Here is a 22,311-nt window from a genome sequence, read left to right on the forward strand (position 1 = left end):
CTTTGTGAGCTGCGCGCGCAGAAAACGACAGGATAAAGTTAGCCATAGAATGGAATTAATTAAAAATATATATTTTTACTTAAATAATACCTTTTTGATTGATTTTAATATTTATATTTGATCATTACAGCATTTTTATTATTTTAAATTTTTTTCCATACGCCAAAAAAGTATAACTTCTAACGCATATACATAAGTACACACACACTTTTTTAATTTAACATACTTTTCATGATATTTCTCTTTTGAAATAACAGAGCAGAATTACTCTTAAAATCAATAATTGTATCAATTATTTATAAAATAGGAATGAATAATGACAGCTCTGCAGATTAATAAATTAATAAAAATTTACTTGAGAATAACACTTAAATAGTAAAATGATATTTGTAAACGTATGATGAAAAACAGCATAGTAGTAATGTGTTTATTTATCTTTTATTACTTAACCTACCTTTCACAATATTTTTCCTTCAGAATAATACAGTAGAAATACTCTTAATATTAATAATTATTATTAATATTTACAGCACTGCAAATTAATAATAATTACACGGAAATGATAATTGTAAACGTCACAACGGCGTTCGATGTACAAACAATAATAATGGCCGAAATTTTTCCGAAAACTGCGTGAGAAGTGAGATACTGCTTATTGCAAACCTGCCAACTTTTAATCCTTTTGAGGATGATTTTACCCTGCGGTAGTTAAGCGGAATTTAAATTATAATTTTAGACAGAAATATTCGCTGTATTTAAATCAAGCTTATGCGTACTTCTACAATAGTATTACATATTAATATATATGCTTAATTTTTTTAAAAATAGTAGTGGATCAAAAAGATAATAAATTAAGTTTATAAATGCAAGGAATATATAGAAAGCATACATTTTGCTACTAATTGAAATAAAGAAATAAAATTCTACCTGGTTGTCGTCTTCCAGCAAGCCGAGTGCAAGCCATGCATCTTTATACGTTGGATGCTGATGTCCATCGACTTTACGTATATCTTGAAATGACAATGAGCCGGTGACATTAACCAACAACATTCGAAGATAAAAGCACTAAGTCTGCCTTGGATTGACTGTAAATGCTCTCCCCAAGGCGTTTGATTTGAATAAACCGGGACAACGGCCTTCATCGGTGTGCCTTGCTTGCGGGAAGTCCATTTCTTTTTGTTTGAGCCCATGTGAAATAGTGTGGTACTTCTGAACAGAGTAATGTCTGTGCAAAGGCATCAAACGCATCCGCACGATTACACAATTCAAAAAAATTCGGTGAGTGTAGTTCTTGGTGGATTTATAGCTCTGTCAATCGCTGTCTCGTTCGTGAAATATACGCGCTGACCGTTTTCAAGATGGACGGCTAAATGACTAACGGTAGGATCATGAATAGGGAATCCAAAGTTGCGACAAACAGCTTCATTGGAGCTGATGTACCGGCCAATTTGGTGGAGCGTTATTTCGTCGTTGTTATTCACTGGAAAAGCGGTCACATTGGTATTTTCAACTCGAAATACTGCCATATCACTGCCTTTATTCACATACTTGCAAATATATTTGATGCTCTTCTTTTAAGGGCGAGCATAAGTATTAGAGTTTAAAGTGAATTGTTGCAACGTGCGTGAATATTACTTTTTGATTTATCAGGTTTCTATGTCTAGTTTGGATTGGAATATGATTAAATAAAGATATATTTAAAATATACGTTAAATCTGTCCAAAAAATGGACAAAAAATTAGTTATAAACCTATTCTCATACCTACTGAATATACATATAAAATTTCATCAAAATCGATCCAGCCGTTTAGGAGGAGTTTAACCACTAAAACTGTGACAAGAGATTTTTATATATATATATATATATATATATATATATATATGTATCTGTGTGTGTGTGTGTGTGTGTGTGTGTGTGATACCACAATTTGGCATTACATATGTATTTCCTATCTTATTAAAAATTTCCTTCATTACTTAAGCTTATTTTTATTAATAGAATTACATTTAAAATATTTATTTCTTCTCTTCCAGATCAATGTAACGGATACTTTCTTTTTATTTCATTATTATGCAGACATATTAATTCACTGTCGCCTCTAATCGAAAACAGAAATCTATTTATAACTTTTTATTCTAATTTTCCAACGGCTAAATGTTTCGGTTGCATGGTTATAATATTTCACATAAATTTGTTGGCGACTCGTGATCGCCAAGGTGTTCTTTTAAACCCATGTGGATATGCTAGTTGGCTTTGTTTTTGGCTATGATATATTATGATAAGTCGCCAAATTTTGGAATAAATATATTGACTTTTAATTTCAAATTTGTGGAGGCTGGGAGCCCTTTGGGGCCTCCCAGTCTCAATTTTCTAACCGTCAGAAAGGATGTTCTGGCTTTATAATCTCTCAATAGAGAGTATTGTTATTTCATCCCTTTAAGGGATTTCTTATTTTTTTTATGAAGAAATGGCCATTTTCTAATTCACAAATTAAGCTTAATAAAATCTAAATTTACATTCAACGATTTGTACATTATTTCCTGGAAACTCAATTGTTCAACTCATTCATTAATGGCCTAAATGAATATTCATATATTACACTATACAACTATACGGCTAATGACGGAGAGGCAAAGCTTCCCTCACAATATATATATATATATATATATATATATATATATATATATATATATATATATATATATATATATATATATATAATGCACCTATAGATAATGCACCTAAAGTGCCGGTACTTTATATCATAATTTTATCCGAAATTTTTGACAGTATAAGGGAGAGAAAAAAAAGTAATATTTTTTAGATTCTTTTAAATGAAAGCTACAATTTTTCAATTATTACAAATCAAAAGTATTTAATTCATTCCTTAATTCATCCATTTTGTCTAAACACACCATATCATTTTTTTTTAAAAATATTATCTCTTTTATACAAAATATAAGGATCCTCTATAAGCACAACATAAAAATGATTTAAACTAAATATCTTAAAATTAATTAAGCATCATCATGTTATCAGAAGCGGAGTTTCAGCAAAATTGTACAATTGTACCATTTGTCGGTAAACTAAGGGGGCCCCGATTCGAAACAAAGACTTTTCCTTTACAAATTAGTACCTTCCTTTACAAATTAATTCTGTTTCTCCTTTAGTTTTCCCTTTAAATACTTAACTTATTATTTTTTCTTTCAATTATGCTGATTTTAAATTATTCAGTTTTATAGATTTGTATTTTTAAAACATAACATAAGTAAATAAATACGTGGTTTCATATAACTTTAGGCATACTAATTCGGAGACGTGATCCGCCAAGGCTATCAGGTTCATGCAGATCATGAAGTTCACCTGACATAGTGAATAAAAAATAATTAAATTTTAATGTATGTGCAAAAAAATCCTTTTTTTTTAATGAGAGCAAAATATTACTGATGTAATGTTTAAAATAATTGGAAATGAAGAAAATCGTCTGCAGCAGTGTAATTTTTATCAATGGCGAGTTCTAAACCAATGAAAATTTTTATTTTTCATTCACGGCCAAACCGATCAAATTAATTAAAATTTCAGGATCGGACGCAAAATTTGCCCATGCAGCAACTGTCCAAATTTTAGGATGGTAGAACAAGCCATTCTTGAATTATAAAAAAAAACGCACACACAGACAAACTCTTTATTTAATTATTGCAGATAAGAAATATTTGAGTAGTTCAGTTTCTTTATAAAAAAAACAAAAACGATACAAAGTGTTTCTTCTAACATCAAAATGATTCTGAAATAAAGGAATTAAATAATCTTATATATTTAAATGAGTATTTCTGGTTAAAGTAATACGTTTATTCTTTGCACTTTCATTGAAAAATTCTTTAATGACATTCCACTTTGACAATTTTAGCGAACTTTAATCTTAGTTATTGAACAAAAATATTATTAGTTATTGAAATTAGTTATTTAAGAAAAAACGCAAAGCGCATTATTAAGTACGGTGCTTTCAGGGTAGGTTTCCAAACGAAAAATAAAAATAAAAATTAAAAAAAAGACATTTCTCCTTCCTACAATCATTGCGTTTAAATCGGTACCTACACAAATACAAAATAGGCATGTACTTAAAAGAAAGAGAGAAAATAGTTTAATTTTCTAAGGTAGAAATCAAAATGTCCTCACAAAAAAATTTAAACTTGTGAATGTATTTTCGTTAACAGCTTTTCCTCTATAATAATTTTTATAAAATATTTAAGAAAAACTTGATATTCGTCTGCAAATGAATAAATGTTAAGCGAAAATTATGAAAAATGATGTCACATTTTATATAATGGTGTATCATTTTATACAATGAAGTTTTAGTTTATATAACAATGTTTGATAATTGTAAAGTTTTTACTCGTTTGGGGTGCAGAAAAAAGTATAGCTTTGAATCTGGTGAAAGTGCAGAAAAATGGGACCAATAAATAATTGTGAGGAAGTATTGTGGGTAATTGACGTTGAAATCTAACTAGAATCATAATGTTGGTTTAAGCAAAATGTATATCCCTTCCCCAAGAGCCATTTGACAAAAATATTTTTTATAAACATATTAATAGAAGGATTATATTCAACCTGATATTTTAAATTTTGATATGCATTTAGTTTTAACGAAATTAAATTCAAATGGTGTAAGAATAATTGTATGGTATAAATGAAAACAATACTTATGGGTTTTTTTAATAATAAAAATAAGAAACGCAATTTCCATATAAATAAGAAATTCCAAAACACGTGAAGCATTGAGAGATAGTTAAATTAGTTAACAAATGAATAAATACTTTAGTGTAATATATTAAATGCTTTGTATTAAATTAGGCTTCAAATCGAGCCATTAGTTTTGTGATCATTTGGTATTTGTAGCCAAATTAGGAAAATCAATATGTTTAGTAATCAAATGGTGTAAACTGGTGTAAGTGGTTTAACTATTAAGGAAATAATTAGTTCAATATTTCATTCAAAAGAGCTAATTAATCTATTTCTGAATATTTAATACTTTTATATGTATATATGTTTATATATTTTATAACTAAGTATTGCATATCATTATTTTTTATTCGTTTGCTGAGTTTTATTCGTTAAACTTTTATTTATCCATCTAAGATAGTTATAAAATGTTTCTTTTCAAATGTCTTTCTTTATAGTTCTCTGGAAAAAAAAATTTAAATTCTACATTATTTAGATTTTTTATAGGGTACAGTTTCCTTTTTTTGAAATTACAAAAAAAAACATTTTATTACCAGACAACTTTTTGATCTCATATACAGCGCGTGCTTAAGGTTTTTATTATTTTCCCTAATACAAAAATACAAAATGTCAAAACATTTAGGTTTGATGAATATGTTGATCTAAAATATATATAGGTTATATAAATATAAATAAATATAATCTAAAATATATGCTAAATATTTTAGATCATTTTTTACATAAACTGAAAGGTAAGCAATATATTATATATATATATATATATATATATATATATATATATATATATAATACTTATTTTTTTTATTTTCAAGGAATTGTTTTTAAAATTTAAATCTCATTAAAGGCATTCTCATCTTGTTTTTGATGCTCTTTGGGCAGCTGGGATGATCAGTTGTAGACAATTGACTGCACACGACTCTTTTATTATCAGTTTAACATTGTTGGCTCATCTGTATACAAATTCTTTTTTGTTCAATTGGACAAGATATGAATTCGTCAAATCTTCCCTTTATTCTAACTATAAGAGAATTTGACTGTATTTCTATATATATTTATGCTCAAAATATATATTGATAACAACTATAAATTTCTACCTAATTTCCGTCCTTGTATTTTCCTCATTTCATATTTAAAGTGACTGAATTAAAATTTTATTTTGTGAATTGAAAGTGATATTGAGACATTACAATGAGGAAAATTTATGGTATGATTTATAATAAACTAATAGCATACTTGACAAACTCTGACGAAGCGATAATTAATGACATAGCATTTAATAAAAAACATTTTGCGTAAATCCCTGCAGAAAATGTATTAAAATATCATATAACAACTCGCTTCTCGAGCAACAGATATAAAATAAACTAACATAGACATCTGTGTTCCTACATTATCATATTTGATGCCAATTAAAACAGCACAAATTACCATAATACTGGTAGTGTATATTACCAGAATTAATTATAATCATTAAACATCACGATCAATTAAATACCACTGGATAGTGCACTTTCTTAAGAACCTTTTATCCATCAATTTAGCTCTTTAATTTACTACTTATTTCGTATAACAATGTTAATACGAAGGTTTCAGCTTCGGCGTAATGCAAATTGTAACGCTTGTATACAATTAATTAACAAAGTAATTTATTAATAATACAGAATCATGTTATACTTATTCATTCCATTGCAGTGATTTAAGCGTTGAATATTGTTTTATAGTACTTAAATACTTACCATTTTGCTTTAATTTTATATCTAAAAGAAAAAGTACAAAAAAGAACTCTAGAAATTAATTTAACTTTAAGTTCATTGCATATTTATTTTCAAGACAATTTTATAGAAGAACAATTTGCCTCTTGATTTCTTTAGCAATATATTTGGTCATAAATATTTTTCAGAATCCTATTTTTCACATTGCTTACTCCAGTAAAGTAAATCTACCAAAAAGGAAAACAAATAATATTAAACAGAAAATATAAAATTTTCATATTAATTGAAAAGCTTAGTGGAACAACTAGGTAAGTGACATTTTCAGAACAAACAAAAAAGTTTCCACTGAACTATTTCATTAAAAATTGGCAATAAAAAGAATCGGAGGAAACTTTAAGAAGGTGAGATTAATAATTCTTTGCTTTAACCATCGCCAAATTTGAAAACAAAGTCATACAAACATTTTGAAAATGGATGTGATTAGTTATGTTAGATTTACGTAAAAGCAAAAACAGTTCTGTTGCATTAAACATACCCATATTGTCACAACCCTAATAGTTATTTTCTCTGATTCATTCATTCCTTCTAAATTACCCCGCCCCCCTCACACCTCAGAATGACTTTGCGTCAATTTTATAATTTACATCCCAAGAAATTTTGCTTACAGGAAAAACTTTGAACAGAAAAACATCTCTTCTCAAATTTTTTTACCCTACAGCATGAGGATTTTTTCCCAAATTGCAAGTAAAATTCCTCCCATAGAGAACAAATATGTAAATGAATTGGGATATATGGTTTTAAAAATTGATGTGAATGAATAATAATAGATAGTGGATCAAATAATTTATTGTAATTGATAATGGATAAAAAAGGAGTTGCAGAAGAAACTCTTTTATTATATAAAAAGATTATTCATACTTACATACAAGTAATTAACCAATTGTTTTGGAGAAAACATTAATGCGTAAGTTCAACTTGCCAACATACTAGTAATTAACCAATTGTTTTGGAGAAAACATTAATGCGTAAGTTCAACTTGCCAACATACTAGTAATTAACCAATTGTTTTGGAGAAAACATTAATGCGTAAGTTCAACTTGCCAACATACTAGTAATTAACCAATTGTTTTGGAGAAAACATTAATGCGTAAGTTCAACTTGCCAACATACTAGTAATTAACCAATTGTTTTGGAGAAAACATTAATGCGTAAGTTCAACTTCCCATCTCTTAAAATGACTCATATATCGAGACACGAATCCTATTTTCCATCTGGCGCAATCAAATAAGTTTAAACGCTATTGCGTCTCCAAAAATTATCCATCTTCTTGAAGGTCAACTTGCAGTTTATCAACAAAGAAAGTTGAAAATAATGAATTTCTTACGCAACTTATCAATCAGTCTTGATAGAGAATATAAATTTTACTCAAGTTTATAATACAGAAAGTTAGAAACAGCTGCGTTTTCAAGATCGAATCAAGGAAATTGATATTTTCAATTCGATGCTAATTCGATTGGTCGTAGATTTTCTGCAAGATAATATTTTCCAGCAATATCAAATGCATCGAATGATATTGAATGTGTTTTAAACTTGAAAATTATAAAAGATTTTCTAGAAATAATTATCGAAACTCTAATTATAATTATAATTATATAAATATGCATTATCTTGGTTTCCTTATGATTTTTACTTCATTATAACTCGTAATTTATTATAATTTTGAAAAAAAAACTACGAAACCTTTTCTTAATGTTAAGATAGGATTTTTGGTAAACATTTTTTCATGTTAATGACTTTTACATGAAATTTATAAAAAAAAAATTATTTTAATTTCAACTAAAAAAATTTCATGTGAGATGAAGAGTTATTAGTTTAAAAAGAATTTTTAACTGAAAAATGTTTAATTTTAAATTATCAGACAGAGAATAAACTTAAAATGTTTCATTTAGCAATACATTTAGTTCATTTTCCAGTTGTTAATAGAATATAAAGTTGCGACTAGTATATCCTTTGATTCAATATATTTTAACTGCATTAAAAGTAACGCCAATGTATACATTTTAAATTTGCTGATATTTTAGAAACCTTTTTTGTAATCTTTTGTTTGCAGCCAAATCTATTTTTAAGCCTACAACTTAATCGAGTGAAAGTTAAACTTAAAAATTCAATAGACCTTTATCTCTGATCGACGCAATTGAAATTTATAACACAGTTAAACAATTAGGATTTTATTAGCAGATGTAACTTTGGAATTTTGCATCAGTTAATTTTGAGAAAATAGTTTTTTTGTGATTTAGTATTGAAATATATGGCAAAATATGTAATTGAAAAGCATTCATTTCGTATCAAAAATAAACTGAAAATATATAAATATACAATACACCTAATTCTTTTAATGCTATAGTTTAAACTTAAAAAATATAATTTATTAGAATTTAGAGATTATTTCTTTCAATACTTAAATTTTAAAAATTTCTTAGTTGTAGTTAAATAGCATGGATCAATGATTGACTCTAAAACAATGATTAGCCACAAAAATTTTAAAAATGTAGTTTTACTTGTTTTAACTACTATTTAAATTTTAAAAGTTTATAATAAAATAAACTTTTAAGTTATACATATTTCTCACAACAAATATGCATAGTTATTATTCATTCTTCAACCCATTTTTGAAAATACATGAAATGCAATAGGGAAAGGATTGGGGAAAAGGAGAGAAAAATATTGTTATTAATTGTAACAATGATGCTTTGAATTTTATTAATAATAATGTAGTTTCTAATAATAATACTTTCGACTTTGAAAATTTGAACACCAGTATACCACATGCACATATAATTGAAATTTGTAGTGGCATTTTCGATAAATATTTATTTAACGAAAATATTGATAAATCTTATTGGATGGATATTTGTGAGTTTATCTTCTTTGAAAATGTACTTTTTAATGGTCTTAATTTTTATAAACAAAATATAGAGATTCCACTAGGTAATTCTTTTTTATTTGCTTTTGCTAATATTTTTTTACTTTTTTTAAGCTAAATTTCTTGAGGAGCATAATGATTTTAATGCTTTTAGATACATATTTATATATTTAGATATACATTTATATATTTAGATATATATTTATATATTTAGATATATATTTATATATTTAGATATATATTTATATATTTAGATATATATTAGATATATATTTATTTTTAATATAAATCCTAAAGATTTGATTTTGAAGAAGACTAATGAAAATTGTTTAAATGCTGAATATTTAAATTTTAAGATTGATATTATTGACAAGCAAATTTAAACTGCTGTTTACGATAAATGAGAGGATTTTAAATTTATAGTCATTTTTTCAGTAATTTTTAAACTAATTTGTGCTGTAAAATTTTCCAGAAATTTAGTTTTTTCTCAATTGTTTAGAATTAATAAAATCTGCAATAATGGTTCAAAATTTTCACGAGGCAACAAGTAAGTTTTAAAAAATTTAGAAAATAATGGCCTTTCTTTTTTTTGTATTATTGATTTTAAAATTAAGAAAATGATTGAGAATTATTAGTTTTGTCTTCTTTTAATAGGGCAAAATGAAGTCTTAACCGAGTTGCCCCAGTCAAGCAATTCTATTAATGATGTTACCATTTTCCCGATCTTTTTCTCTGTCCTTTTTTTCTTCCTTCTGTGCAAATTAAGGGGCGTTGTTTTTATGTTTAATTCAATTTAGTTGTTATGTGGTGGTCAGTTGTGTAATTTGGTTATTGGATTTTTGTTTCAAGTAAGCTTCTGTGCGTATTATTCTTATGTATTTACTTGATCTTATACTTCTCTATTTGCTTTATGTATTTTATATATTTTGTATTGTATTCTCTTCCAGGACTTTGACAAAACCTTTGGGATACCGAGAGAGCAATTTAGACATTTGTCATGCTCTCTCATTAGAAAAAAGTTTGCTTTTAAGGCTTTCGGAACTGGTACCCCCTGAAGACGCCAGCTTCGGTTGTCATATTTATTCATTTTTTTCATTTTTCATTGTTTCTTTTATATCAAACTAAACTTATTTTTGTAAAAAAAAATTTGGGGGAAAATTAGACTGGACAAAATTGTTCTAATAGAATAATGTACAGTTTGCAAAAGAGAGTAAACACTTATAATAAATTTTAATCTTATCCGCACAGTTTCTGCATAGCTCTTCTGCATAGCTCTATATTCTTATCCGCATAGCTTCCGGAGCTGGTACCCCATGAAACCGTCAGCTTCTGTTGTCATATTTATTCATTTTTTCATTTTTAATTGTTTCTTTTATATCGAACTACCTCATTTTCGTTAAAAATCAAGTTTTTTTTTGGGGGGGGGGGAGATTAAACTGCACAAAATTGTTTTAATTGAATGATGTACTGTTTGCAAAAAAGAGTAAACACTTATAATAAATTTTAATCTTATCCGCACAGTTTCTGATTTTTATGAATCAAAATTTAATCATCAAGTTTCAAGAGTCTAACCTGAACTACGCAAAATAATTTGGCCAGACGGTATTTTAAGTTACGATATTAGACGACGCAAAAACGTACTTTCAGCGAATAAACATGATTTTTATGACGAATTTGTATATTTATCTTCAAAATATGGAGGATATTTTCAATCTGGAATTTATGTAGTTTAAGCAGGAGAGAAGTTGAATTTATGAACCAATGTTGGTTTAAATTTTTGCGTATTTCGCTGCATATCGATTTTTTTAAAGAATTCAAAGATTTTTTTTTTTCAAAATTATAGAAATCACTTATGTAAGGATCATTCAAAAAAAATTTTCATATTTTTCTTATGATTATTTACTATTTGATTATTATTTTACTTAAAAACAGGTGAATAATTTTAATTTTGTTCAAATTTATTATTTAATATAACATTTTTTCCTAAATGATGCAAAAATTTGTGTATTTATCATCTAAATAAACATTTGTTAATATTAATTTTCCTCTGTTTTTAAAAGATCTTATTTACCTGAGATTTAATTTTGTCATAATGTTCACTACCATTTAATTTAATACGTGTCTTTTTTCATCATGTCTATAAAATAAATAGTTATTTGGATGCACAAATGGAACTCATTATTGACCCAAACAGCTGCTGAAATACAAAATTTCATTCTTTGACTCTAAACCACGATTTTAATTTATGGAAAAATAGAATAATCAAGTTTAGCTTTATATCTGGATGAATAATCTTAATCATGTTCAACTAAGCTGTATAAAAGGAAAGCAATGGCTTGAAATTTATAACTTATCTATCCAGACATATAACCTATCAATAACTATTAAAATAAAATGAATTTCTTTTGTCTCATTCTCATATTGAGCTTGGCATTCATGTGGGTAAGTACTATAAAAATGCATTATTCCTTATGAGAAAATTTTTAAAAAGAAAACATTGTTTTCATATCTAAAATTTTCGTTTAAGGTATTACATCAAAACAATGTCCCTATCTACAGTAAGAAATAAACATTAGCTGTAATAAAGAATAAATAAAGAATGTTGATAATTTGAAATTGTATATATTTTCAACTTTTCAGTAAATTTGATAATAGGATTAAAGGACAGAAATCAAAAATTCTTTTACCCTGTTTCTCATCATTGTTACAAGTTTTTTAAGCTCATTTTTAACAGTTGAAGGACGATGCCTAACCTCCCCGGACTGTAGCTTAAAGTCCATTGTACGATCCGATTAAGACGAGTTGACGAGTTATGACAAATTTACGAGCCGTCATTGCAATTCGATAGGAAAGAATGCTTAGAACAGTTAATATATGATACGGGACCTGTTTTTAAAGTTTAAAATACTAGTCAAAATATATGTAATCAAAGTTGAATTTATTCAGAAAAAAACTTGGGGCAACCTTCAGAAAATAGCATTTGTGAAATAAAATTCGAAATATATTTAATCAAATTCTCCAAAACAGTGTAGTTGACAAGCAAGTACTCTATTCTGTCATGTCATTCATTCAGAACTAAATCATCGCTATCTTTAATTTGATTCCCTTGATTCTTCATAAAGTCGGCAATAGTTTAGTAAAACTTAGAGTTTCAATTTTATTAACACCTCGGATTTTTCTTATCTCCTCATTGTGTATACAAATTACTCACGTAATAGTAATTCACGTTCTGATAACGAGTGTTAAAGAACTTGTTACTCAGGCAAATATCTCGAAGATAATGAGAACTAAAAGAATAAAAAAAATTATGTACAGAGGAGTTTCGAAAATAAAGCTTAATGACATGTTTGATTGTTGTTCTAAATTGTTACTATTAGTCACTAGCTAAATACCCGTTCTTCGCACAGCATGAAAAAGTGAAATAAGGAATTAGTCAGAATTGGCCAATATTACAAAATAAAGCATAAAACTGAAAGACAGTTGCTAACACAATAAATGAAATTAACTAAATTCTATTTTTCATCGATTATTATTTTTTTCTTGGTAACTTTCCGTTATAAGATTGAGAAAACTCCATTTTTAGAATCCATCCCAGCAAAACAAAGTATATCTATTTTCAGAATTATTCGACATGATGTTGTTGCTCGAAACCAACACATGATTGTTAAAATTTATTATAATCAGGCTATTTTCTCTTATAATTATTTTTTGGAGGCATGTTATAACATGTAACTCTCATTATAACATATAACATTAATGTCATATAACATTAGTTTAACTCTCCAGTTCAAAACATAATTCTTATTCAAATCATCATTTATTTGAAACTATAGAGTTTTGTTTTATAGAAATGCATTTCAAAAGGGTAACTGCAATTTAAAAATAATTAACTTCATACTGGTATTATCTTTTAAATATTTATTGGACGGAATCAGAGTCGTTAACAGTTAAATTTATAACAATTGATAATGCTTTGTCCAATTAGAAAATTCTATTTATCAAAAATCTCTCAAACAACCAAATTGAAATTTTTAAACGTCTTTTAGGTTTGGAGATCAAAATTACCTGTTAAAGCTACAGTCTAAAATTCCAGATGATAGTAAAAATGATTTTAGAATTGACCACAACCACGTGTAAACTCTTCACTTTATTAAAGACAAGCTGAATACCCGTTCTTTGAATGAGATTAAAAGTATATAAAACAGTTACTGAAACACTATCGAGTAATGCTACGAAATCATGCACAAAATTCATAGGCATGTACCGACGCAATTAACAAAGCTAAAATAATTAGATCATTAAAAGCTTATTTTCATTGGTTCATACTATTAAAATAAAGAATAAACTTTATTCAGAATCATAAGACATAATACTGTTTCTAACTGTCAAATCATATTAGTTAAAACTTTCGAAAATTAAGCAATTTTATTCAGTACTTATCTCTTTCGCAGAGCCATAAATAATGCATTTCCACTATTATATTATAAAATTGCACAGTGTTGGGCCAGGTATCATCACCGATGATATCTTTGAAATAAACAGAAAATCAGAAAACATAAATATATAAATCAAATCAATTCCAACTCTCTTATATTAGATTTTTTTTTATAATTATAAGTAAATGTTTTTTCCGTCATATTTTTATTTATTTTTGCTCATTTCATTAAATAATATAATCATTTTTACTATAAATAAAGAACAGAATATTTATTTCATCATTAAAATATATTTAAGAACAAGAAATAGGGCGAGAATTAAATTTAAAATAAATTGTAATACAAAATGTATTCTCTTTTACATTCTTGCTTACATATTGCATATTCTTAATGTAATAGCATCGTAAACGTTTATATATATATATATATATATATATATATATATATATATATATATATATATATATATATATAATTCTCCGAAGAAAAATATAATGAAATTTATTATTTTATTTAGTAATTGTCTAAAATGTTTTGAATTTTGAATTGAATGTAGTATGCAATTATTTCGTCAATATAAAATATATAATTTCACATGGCAAAATTCAAAATTTGATTGAAATTGGTTAAATAGCTCTTGAGAAATCGAAATTTATATATAAGAATTCTCGATTTCTCAGGACTATTCAACAATCCCCACTGAATACCAGTATTTTTTCGGGTTTTTTACAGCGAATTTTAGCAAAAAAATGGAAAATCTAAAATTTGTATAAAAAAAAAAATATGAATATATATTTTTAAGGAGAGCTTCATGCGTGAAATTAACTTCTACCCTAAGACGATTGACAACAACAATAATTACTTATTCGAATTCTTTCGATTCTCTTAAAAAAAACAGAGCTATGCTTTTTATTATAAAAAAATTGTCAAGTTGTTTTTTTATAAAAACATTTTAAAAAATCAGTTTTAAAAAACGAAATGATTTTAGCAATTAATTTTTTTCTTTGGAAATAAAGCTGATTTCAACTATAAATATTTAAAATCAAAGTTTAAAAAAACGCAAAATAATTTTGATTTAAAAAAATTATATTAAGCTTGATTTTTGCTTATCACGCTACTAAATTAATACGGTAATTTTGTGAGTTAATGAAATGAATAGTTATTTACATATACTATACAGATTGAGTCAACAAATATTGTGTAATACATTATTGTCAGTACAGTTTCCTCCACACATATTCATTTATACGCATACGTTTTGTTAAATTTTTTTAAATATTATCCACGTCCTATGAGTGTATTTTTCTCAAAACGATTTCCGAAGTATTATTTTAAATTTTATTTCTTTACTTCTGATGTATTTTAACTAGACTGCTGTAACTGGGTGTATTAGAAACGGTAATTGCAAAGAGGATGAATGTTGTAAAGGAGGTGGAGTACAAGGAGTGTGTACTAAGCTAGGATCAGAAGGTGAGGACCTCTGTACTAATATTTTATCACAAAAATAGACTTTTTAATTATTAACATAATTGAAGTTATATCTATATCATTCAATTAGCAAAAAAATCTAAATTTTTTCTACGTTTTTTTCTTCAACAGATTTTCTACATAGAGTCAAAAGGGAAAAAATACTGTAGTATTTCGTGTTTTCTTTCAAAGTTTTAAAAAAAAGAGAGCGAAATTAAGTTGATAGGGCTAACTACAAGAGGATTAAATTTTTTAAAATTATAATTTCAGATATTTGTAAACTCTTAAATCTTCCAAAACATTACTTTTATTAATTTCGCAACTATTTTTATTTTTGTGGATATCAATATTGAACTTATCTAATTTGCAAATTCAATAAAATACATCACCAAAAGAAAAAGTAAGAAATGTTTGTAACTCTAATAATTTCTGAAATCGGCTTCTACAACTTGGTTGTGCTCCAGTTAGATTAAGCCTAAGTTAAGTGTGAATATAAAAATAGGTAATTCTGGATGATTTCGTGATCATTTATTTACGCTAATAATTTACTTTATTTATTCTGAAACAGTTTGTAGTCCAAAGCAATAATGAGAACAGATTTAGCTTATCTTAAGTTTTAGGTGGCGATATTAAAACGTTTTTGTGGAATAGCTGCACGATGACACACTTAAACATAGGGCATTAAATATCCTCTCAATAACTGAATTTTAAAGATACGTGAAATGTTTGCAACCTAACGAGCACCGAACATGTTTTATTTGCCTCTTTACTGTACAAAGCATTATTTCTTACGTCTAATAATTTATTTTGATTCTAAAATATACTCTGAATTAAAGGTATATTAGAATTCTCTTAAAGATATTTAATTTTTCATTTCATATTTTATAATCGTTGTTGAGCACACTACTCAATTCTCAGCTTATGATTTTTAAGCCTTGTAACTTTGAGCCCAACCTAGAAGACAAATGAATTCCTGGATCAAGCATTGGGAAAAATTAGCTTTCGTGGAAGACTTTTCGATGGAAAAGAAAACGATGAAAATCTACCACGGTTAACCTGAAGCCAATGGGAAGTATACCCTAGAGCCGTCAACCAATGAGGGTATTTTAAGTCAGCACTGTAAACAGTGCAAAGTGTTAGCAGAAGTTAAACAGTTAGCCACTGCTGTGATTCGAACCTAGTCGCCATTCTGGGAGACGAATGCTCTATATACTGACCAATTACAAAGTAAGCAAAGAATGTCTAAAGCATTAAAATAATTTGAAAAAGAAATTCAAATTTGTAAATAGACTAAGAGACCTCTTCTGCTGACTGCACTCCCCAACCGGCGGTATTGGTTTTTATTCATCATTGTTTTTATTTGCAGCACACTGGCTCTCATAACATTTTTTACTGCAAATTCAACAGTTAATAATTATTAAAATAATTAGTAAATGTTGTTTTTTACTCATTCGGTACTTGTTATTTTTTTCTACACCTGACATAACTCAATTTTTAGGTCATTTGAAGAAAACCAGTAAAAAAAATTGCAAAAAAGCCCTCAAAATTGAAACAATTTTAAAACATATCAGAATTTAGTAAAACACTCCTGTAAATTTCATAACGAAACATAGATATTTAAATAAGCCAAATTCTTCAAGACCTTTAAGCAAGACAAAGTATTTAAACATACTTCTTGTACACTTGTTCAAACACGATTCTATTGCAAGGTTTCTAAGTCTACAGACTTTTGGGCACCAAAACAAAATAAACATAAAGTTCAATACCAATAGCGGTACTTACGAGTTTATTATATAGAAATATATTCTTGTTGTTTGAAACAGATAACATCTAATCTAGAAACTGAAAAAATTCATATTTAACAATGAAAATTAAAAATGCCATTGGTGATGTGTAAATGATCATCAAACATGAAATGGACTAGTAAATACACCTTTGTATACCAGGTATAAGAGTATGAATTATAATATATATTATATTTCATTCTCTCTATATATATGAATAATAATATTTACAATGAGAGATCCCTATATATATAAATAGAATAAAAATTTTAAAGCATATTGAAATTTTGAAAATTACTCCTGCGAAGTTCATAAGTAAATGTAGTGCTTTAGGTAAAATACATTTAAATTTTTTAGTTTCCTGTCTATGTTCTGTCGTGTAGCTCGTATGATATATTTTACTCCAAGTTAAACAACTATTAATTACCTAATTATTTATTGCATGCTAATCGTTTTAGTTCATTGTAATCCATGTACCTTTTAAAACACATTCCTATTATTGATACCACCTGCCAAGATATTTACAGATTCTCTCTGGGATATTCAACTCCTAAATTACAAATAATTCTGGAAATAAAATATCTCTGGAATAATAAACTTCGTATAAATTGGGTCAGGGCTCACATTGGTATGAATTATAACATATGTAGGATCTATATATACAATATATATATATAGAATTTTGAAAAATACTCTTGTAAAGTTCATAAATAAATATAGTGCTTAAGCTGAAACACATTTAAGTTTTTTAGTTTCGCGTCTACGGTCTGCCGTGTAGCTCGTATGATATATTTTACTAGTTAAACAACTAGTAATCACCGAATTATTTATTGAATGCTAATCATTTTATTTCATTCAAATCCATGCACATTTTGAAAGACATTCCTATTTTTAAAGATTCTCTCTCCTCCACTGGAATACTCAACTCCTAAATTACAAATAATTCAGGAAATAAAATATTTCTGAAGTAATAAACTTCGTATAAATTAAGACTAGCATCGCATTGGAATAAACGGTAACGAGGAGGAAGATTGGATGCAGAAGCAGCTACTCAATTCTGACGACAGGATATAAAGGTCCCAAGCAATAAATCTCAGATCAAATCTGTTGCTAAGCAGATCACTACGAGAGTTTTTAAACATAATCCTAGGGTAAGCGACAAAAGCAGATCGACGCACACTCCTTAAGGATCCTAAGATTTGAAGACTGCTTACAAACTTTTATTTCAACCAATTTCTTACAAGTCATGGAGTGTTCGGGTTCTATCATCAGAGATTCTTTAACAAAACATCAGCAGCATGCAGCTATTGTGATGCAGTCCAAGACAATACTCATTTAATAAAATACCTTCCCGTATTCTGGGATCTCTAAGGTTCAAACTTTAAGGATATGGAAACTGAACACAAGTGGTTTGCTATTCTGGCCAGTAGAAAAGTCATTATTAACATCATAAAGCAAATAATAGAAGACCCGCTGTTCCCTGATACACTGTTCCCTATTCACTTGATCTAAGGGTTGCACCATTTCAACTCAACAGTTCATCGTAAATCAGCTTGTGATTTTACACCTATGGACTTTAGTTCATCCCAAGGGTCTTAAATAAGCTTGACTTTTAGTTTCTTTTTTTCAAGTTTATATGAAACATTTTTAACTGAGCAATTTTATAACAATATAAACCAGCTTTTTTACTACCTATAGAAACTATTTTTGGTTTCATGAACTTAAGCTAATGATTGGATTTAGTTTTTTAATTTAGTTCTTTAATTTCTCTTTGATTCCAGGTAATGTTTTCTTTCTTTTAACTACATATTTTAACAATCTAATCTTAATTTTTTATATCAAAGTTTTTCAAAGGGGGAATTCGCTAAGTCCCTCAAAAAGGGAATGTTCCGGTTGAAACCTGCACCTCATTTCCTGAGGTGCAGGCTAAACTTTTACCTGAATACTATACTTCAGGGGAAAGTGGTGAAATTATATTTTAAATCGAAATATATTCTTGCTGTTTAAAGCAATAAAAAATCTAATCTATGCACTGAAAAAAATTAAGATTTAACAGTGAAAATTAAAAGTGCCAATAGTGATGTATAATATATTATCCACCTTGAATCGGGATATATGGAGCCCTATATAAACAGTAACAAGGCAACATGTTTATGGATTATATAAATATGCATTAGGAAACTATATATAAATATATTTTAGACAGCATATTCATACTTTTCAGGTTCATCTTGCACCCTTCGTAAGCACCATGTTTACTTGACTGGTGATTGTCCCTGTCTACCAGATTTGATTTGCGATCCTGTTGATGAGGTAAATGCTGATATATTTTCAATTGATTTTTTGATATTTTGGTTTTCGTTTTGAATGCATCTTTTATCTTAAAAATTTGTTAATGTTTCAATTTTCTTATAAAAAAATATATTAATTTATGTTTATTTTTTTTCGTAAAAATTCAAAGGTTACAATTGAGTTAATTTTTTCATATAAATCATTGAGTCAAAATAAATTTTGATGGAAATGGCCTTATTTTTACATACTCTTAGGTATCGACACAATAAAAATAGGTCAATGATCGAACTGTTAAATTTCGCATGAATCTTCAACTCGAATGATGAATTAATTACGGAATTCGAAAATATAACTAATTACATGCTATCAATTTCTTGATATAATTTTGGCAAGCATTGATTAAAAGAATCATGTTTGCATCTTAATTATATGAATTAATTATTACAAATAATTATGATTACTGGTAATTATGATAGCAAGTAAACATTAGTTTACGTAATCATGTAATATTTTAATTGAAATTCAACTATATATATATATATATATATATATAAGCTGAGATAGGTCAACCTTCATCTTTTGCACTAAATGTAATGTTTTTCACTTGTTAGCATTTCTTATCTAGATTTATCATACAGGTTTCTCTCGACCTGGAAAAAAAATAAAGGACTGGTATCTAAGGTTTTTGAAGATGATAGAATATGACTCGCACTTGAGAAATAAATATCTATTCCCGAGAAGTTTTTGCACTCTTTTGTTAGGTTTCTTTTAACTTAAATATTTTGTAAACATTAAATGTCAAATTTTATATCACTTTTAAAGACCATGGAAACATGTCATACACTTCAATTTCTCTTGTATATCAACATTCCCACCCTGAAAGTATAAAACTGGCACATTTTCTGATAAATACTATAAGTGCTGTATAAATTCCTTCATTTCGTTTCCTTAAATTGTCCCGCCTGATCTTTCACACTTGAAGAGAAAAATTTTAAGACAGACCACTCTTTTTAAAAAGAGATGATTTAATTTTATTTATTTTAATTATCGCTAAATGCGATTTCAGAAGTTTTATTTCTAATTAGACGGAGCTACATGAGAGCCGTCTGTCATTGTGGAAGTTTCAAAATCTTCTGCCGGTTGGGGCGCTGACGCGCATGCGCGCCAACATCCCGCTCGGCCTTGCAATGTTCATGCAAGAACTTAACATATAAAATTTTAAAAATAAAATAAAATATTACATACTTGACAATATATAAATCATAAACACTATAAAATGTAGGACACAGAATATATAACATAATGAAAAATAGTCTTTTTTTTTTTTATGTATCAATTGGCAAGACAGCTATTTTAGAAGCAGCTTTTTTAAATATTCCTGCTTTTGTACGAATTTTAACTACACGCACTTTATTATCCGAACCATGATAAACATAAATTATTCGGCCTAAAATCCAGGTATTTAAAGGCAAGAAATCTTCTTTTACAAGTACCATTTGTCCTATCTTTAAATCGTTTTTTGTTACCATCCATATTGATTTAGCTTGTAATGTATTTAAGTAATTCGACTTCCATTTTTACCATATAAGTTGTACAACTTTAGTAGTTTTCTGCCACCGACTTAGACAATTATCATTGAGATTAGTTAAATTTGGCTCGACAATTGATGTTATAGGCCTCCCTATTAGGAAATGACCTGGTGTTAAAACATCAAAACTGTCATTATCACCGCTTAAGGAGCAAAGGGGGCGACTATTTAGAATTCTTTCGATTTGAATAACTATTGTTTCCATCTCTTCGTAAGTGAAATGAAATTTTCCAACTGCTCTTTTAAGAGGATGTTTTACTGATTTTACACCCGCCTCCCAAAGACCACCAAAACGGGGTGATTTTAGTGGAATAAAATTCCATTCTATGGCTTCAGAGGTAAAATAATTAGCCAAACTCTGATCTGAAAAATTAATTAATCCAGTGTGGCAATCATCGAATCGAAAGTCAAATCAGACAACTGTTCAAGATGGATGGCTTTTGTCGAAAAACAAATGAAAATACAAATATATACTTTGTTGAGAGTACCCTTACGTTGATGTTTATATTTAACAGCAAAAGGGCAGCTCAGGTCTTACCTGTGACGGAAAATGGGGGTGACATGTTGACTCTTTCACTTGGTAAATTACCCATAATTTGAGTGGAAAGGAAGGGCTTAGATTTGAAACATGTTATACATTGATGTACAGTTTGAAGTGCAAGATTACGGCCTCCTAAAGTCCAAAATTTTAACCTAACTGCACTTAACAAACCTTAAGGGCCAATATGAAGTAATTTCCTGTGTAAACTATCGAAGTAAATTTTACTTAATTTGGACTTTTTCGGTAAGATTATCTGATGCTTTTGATCAAAGGATACTCAAGCATTATCTAGCCTTCCACCTACTCGTATTAAACCTTCCCTATCTAGAAAAGGATTTAAGCTAGAAATATTGTGAGAAAAACTTTTCTTATTTACCAGTGTCTTCTGAGAATACTTAATCAGGATACTTTCTGAATACTTTACCTCGTCAACTGTCAAGGGACCCATTTTTTCATCCTTATGTTTACAATTATGAAGAAATCTGCAAATATAACACAAAATATGATTAATTTTATAATAATTATTTAAGAGTTCTAAAAGTTTATCAATCAGGATCTTTGAGTCATCAGTTAGCAAAACAGTCTCTTCCATATTCTCGGCTGAGGAAACAGTTTTTTCTTCTCAGAGTATTGTTTCTTTTTCGCCTTCTGCAAGAGATTCTATATCAGGAAATGATTAATCTAAAGTTTCTCGAAAATCAGATTCCATCAAAACTTCAGCACCTTTTTCTTCACTTCACACCACGAGAGAGAATATCTGCAGGATTATCTGTACCTGCACAATGGTGCCAGGAGTTTGGATATGTCAAAGTGACTATTTATTTAAC

At 27.8% G+C, this 22,311-nt stretch overlaps 1 protein-coding gene across 4 annotated transcripts in view; it reads left to right on the forward strand.

Annotated features, from left to right (window-relative positions):
• The first annotated feature begins 11,659 nt into the window (after window positions 1-11,659).
• Window positions 11,660-22,311, forward strand: part of LOC107441800 (U8-theraphotoxin-Hhn1c 2) — a 58,315-nt gene continuing 47,663 nt past the window's right edge. For all 4 annotated transcript variants that reach the window (XR_015435569.1, XM_087168036.1, XM_087168038.1 and 1 more), the window contains exons 1-3: window positions 11,660-11,818; window positions 15,183-15,282; window positions 19,288-19,376. Coding sequence is in view for 3 of the 4 variants with exons in the window: in XM_087168036.1 (XP_087024162.1) it covers window positions 11,771-11,818; window positions 15,183-15,282; window positions 19,288-19,376 (237 nt within the window). In the remaining variant the exon portion in view is untranslated. The remainder of the gene's footprint in view (window positions 11,819-15,182; window positions 15,283-19,287; window positions 19,377-22,311) is intronic.

This window comes from Parasteatoda tepidariorum, chromosome 7, assembly GCF_982258835.1.
Source record: "Parasteatoda tepidariorum strain Cologne lab strain chromosome 7, Ptep-v5.0, whole genome shotgun sequence".
NCBI lineage: Eukaryota > Metazoa > Arthropoda > Arachnida > Araneae > Theridiidae > Parasteatoda > Parasteatoda tepidariorum.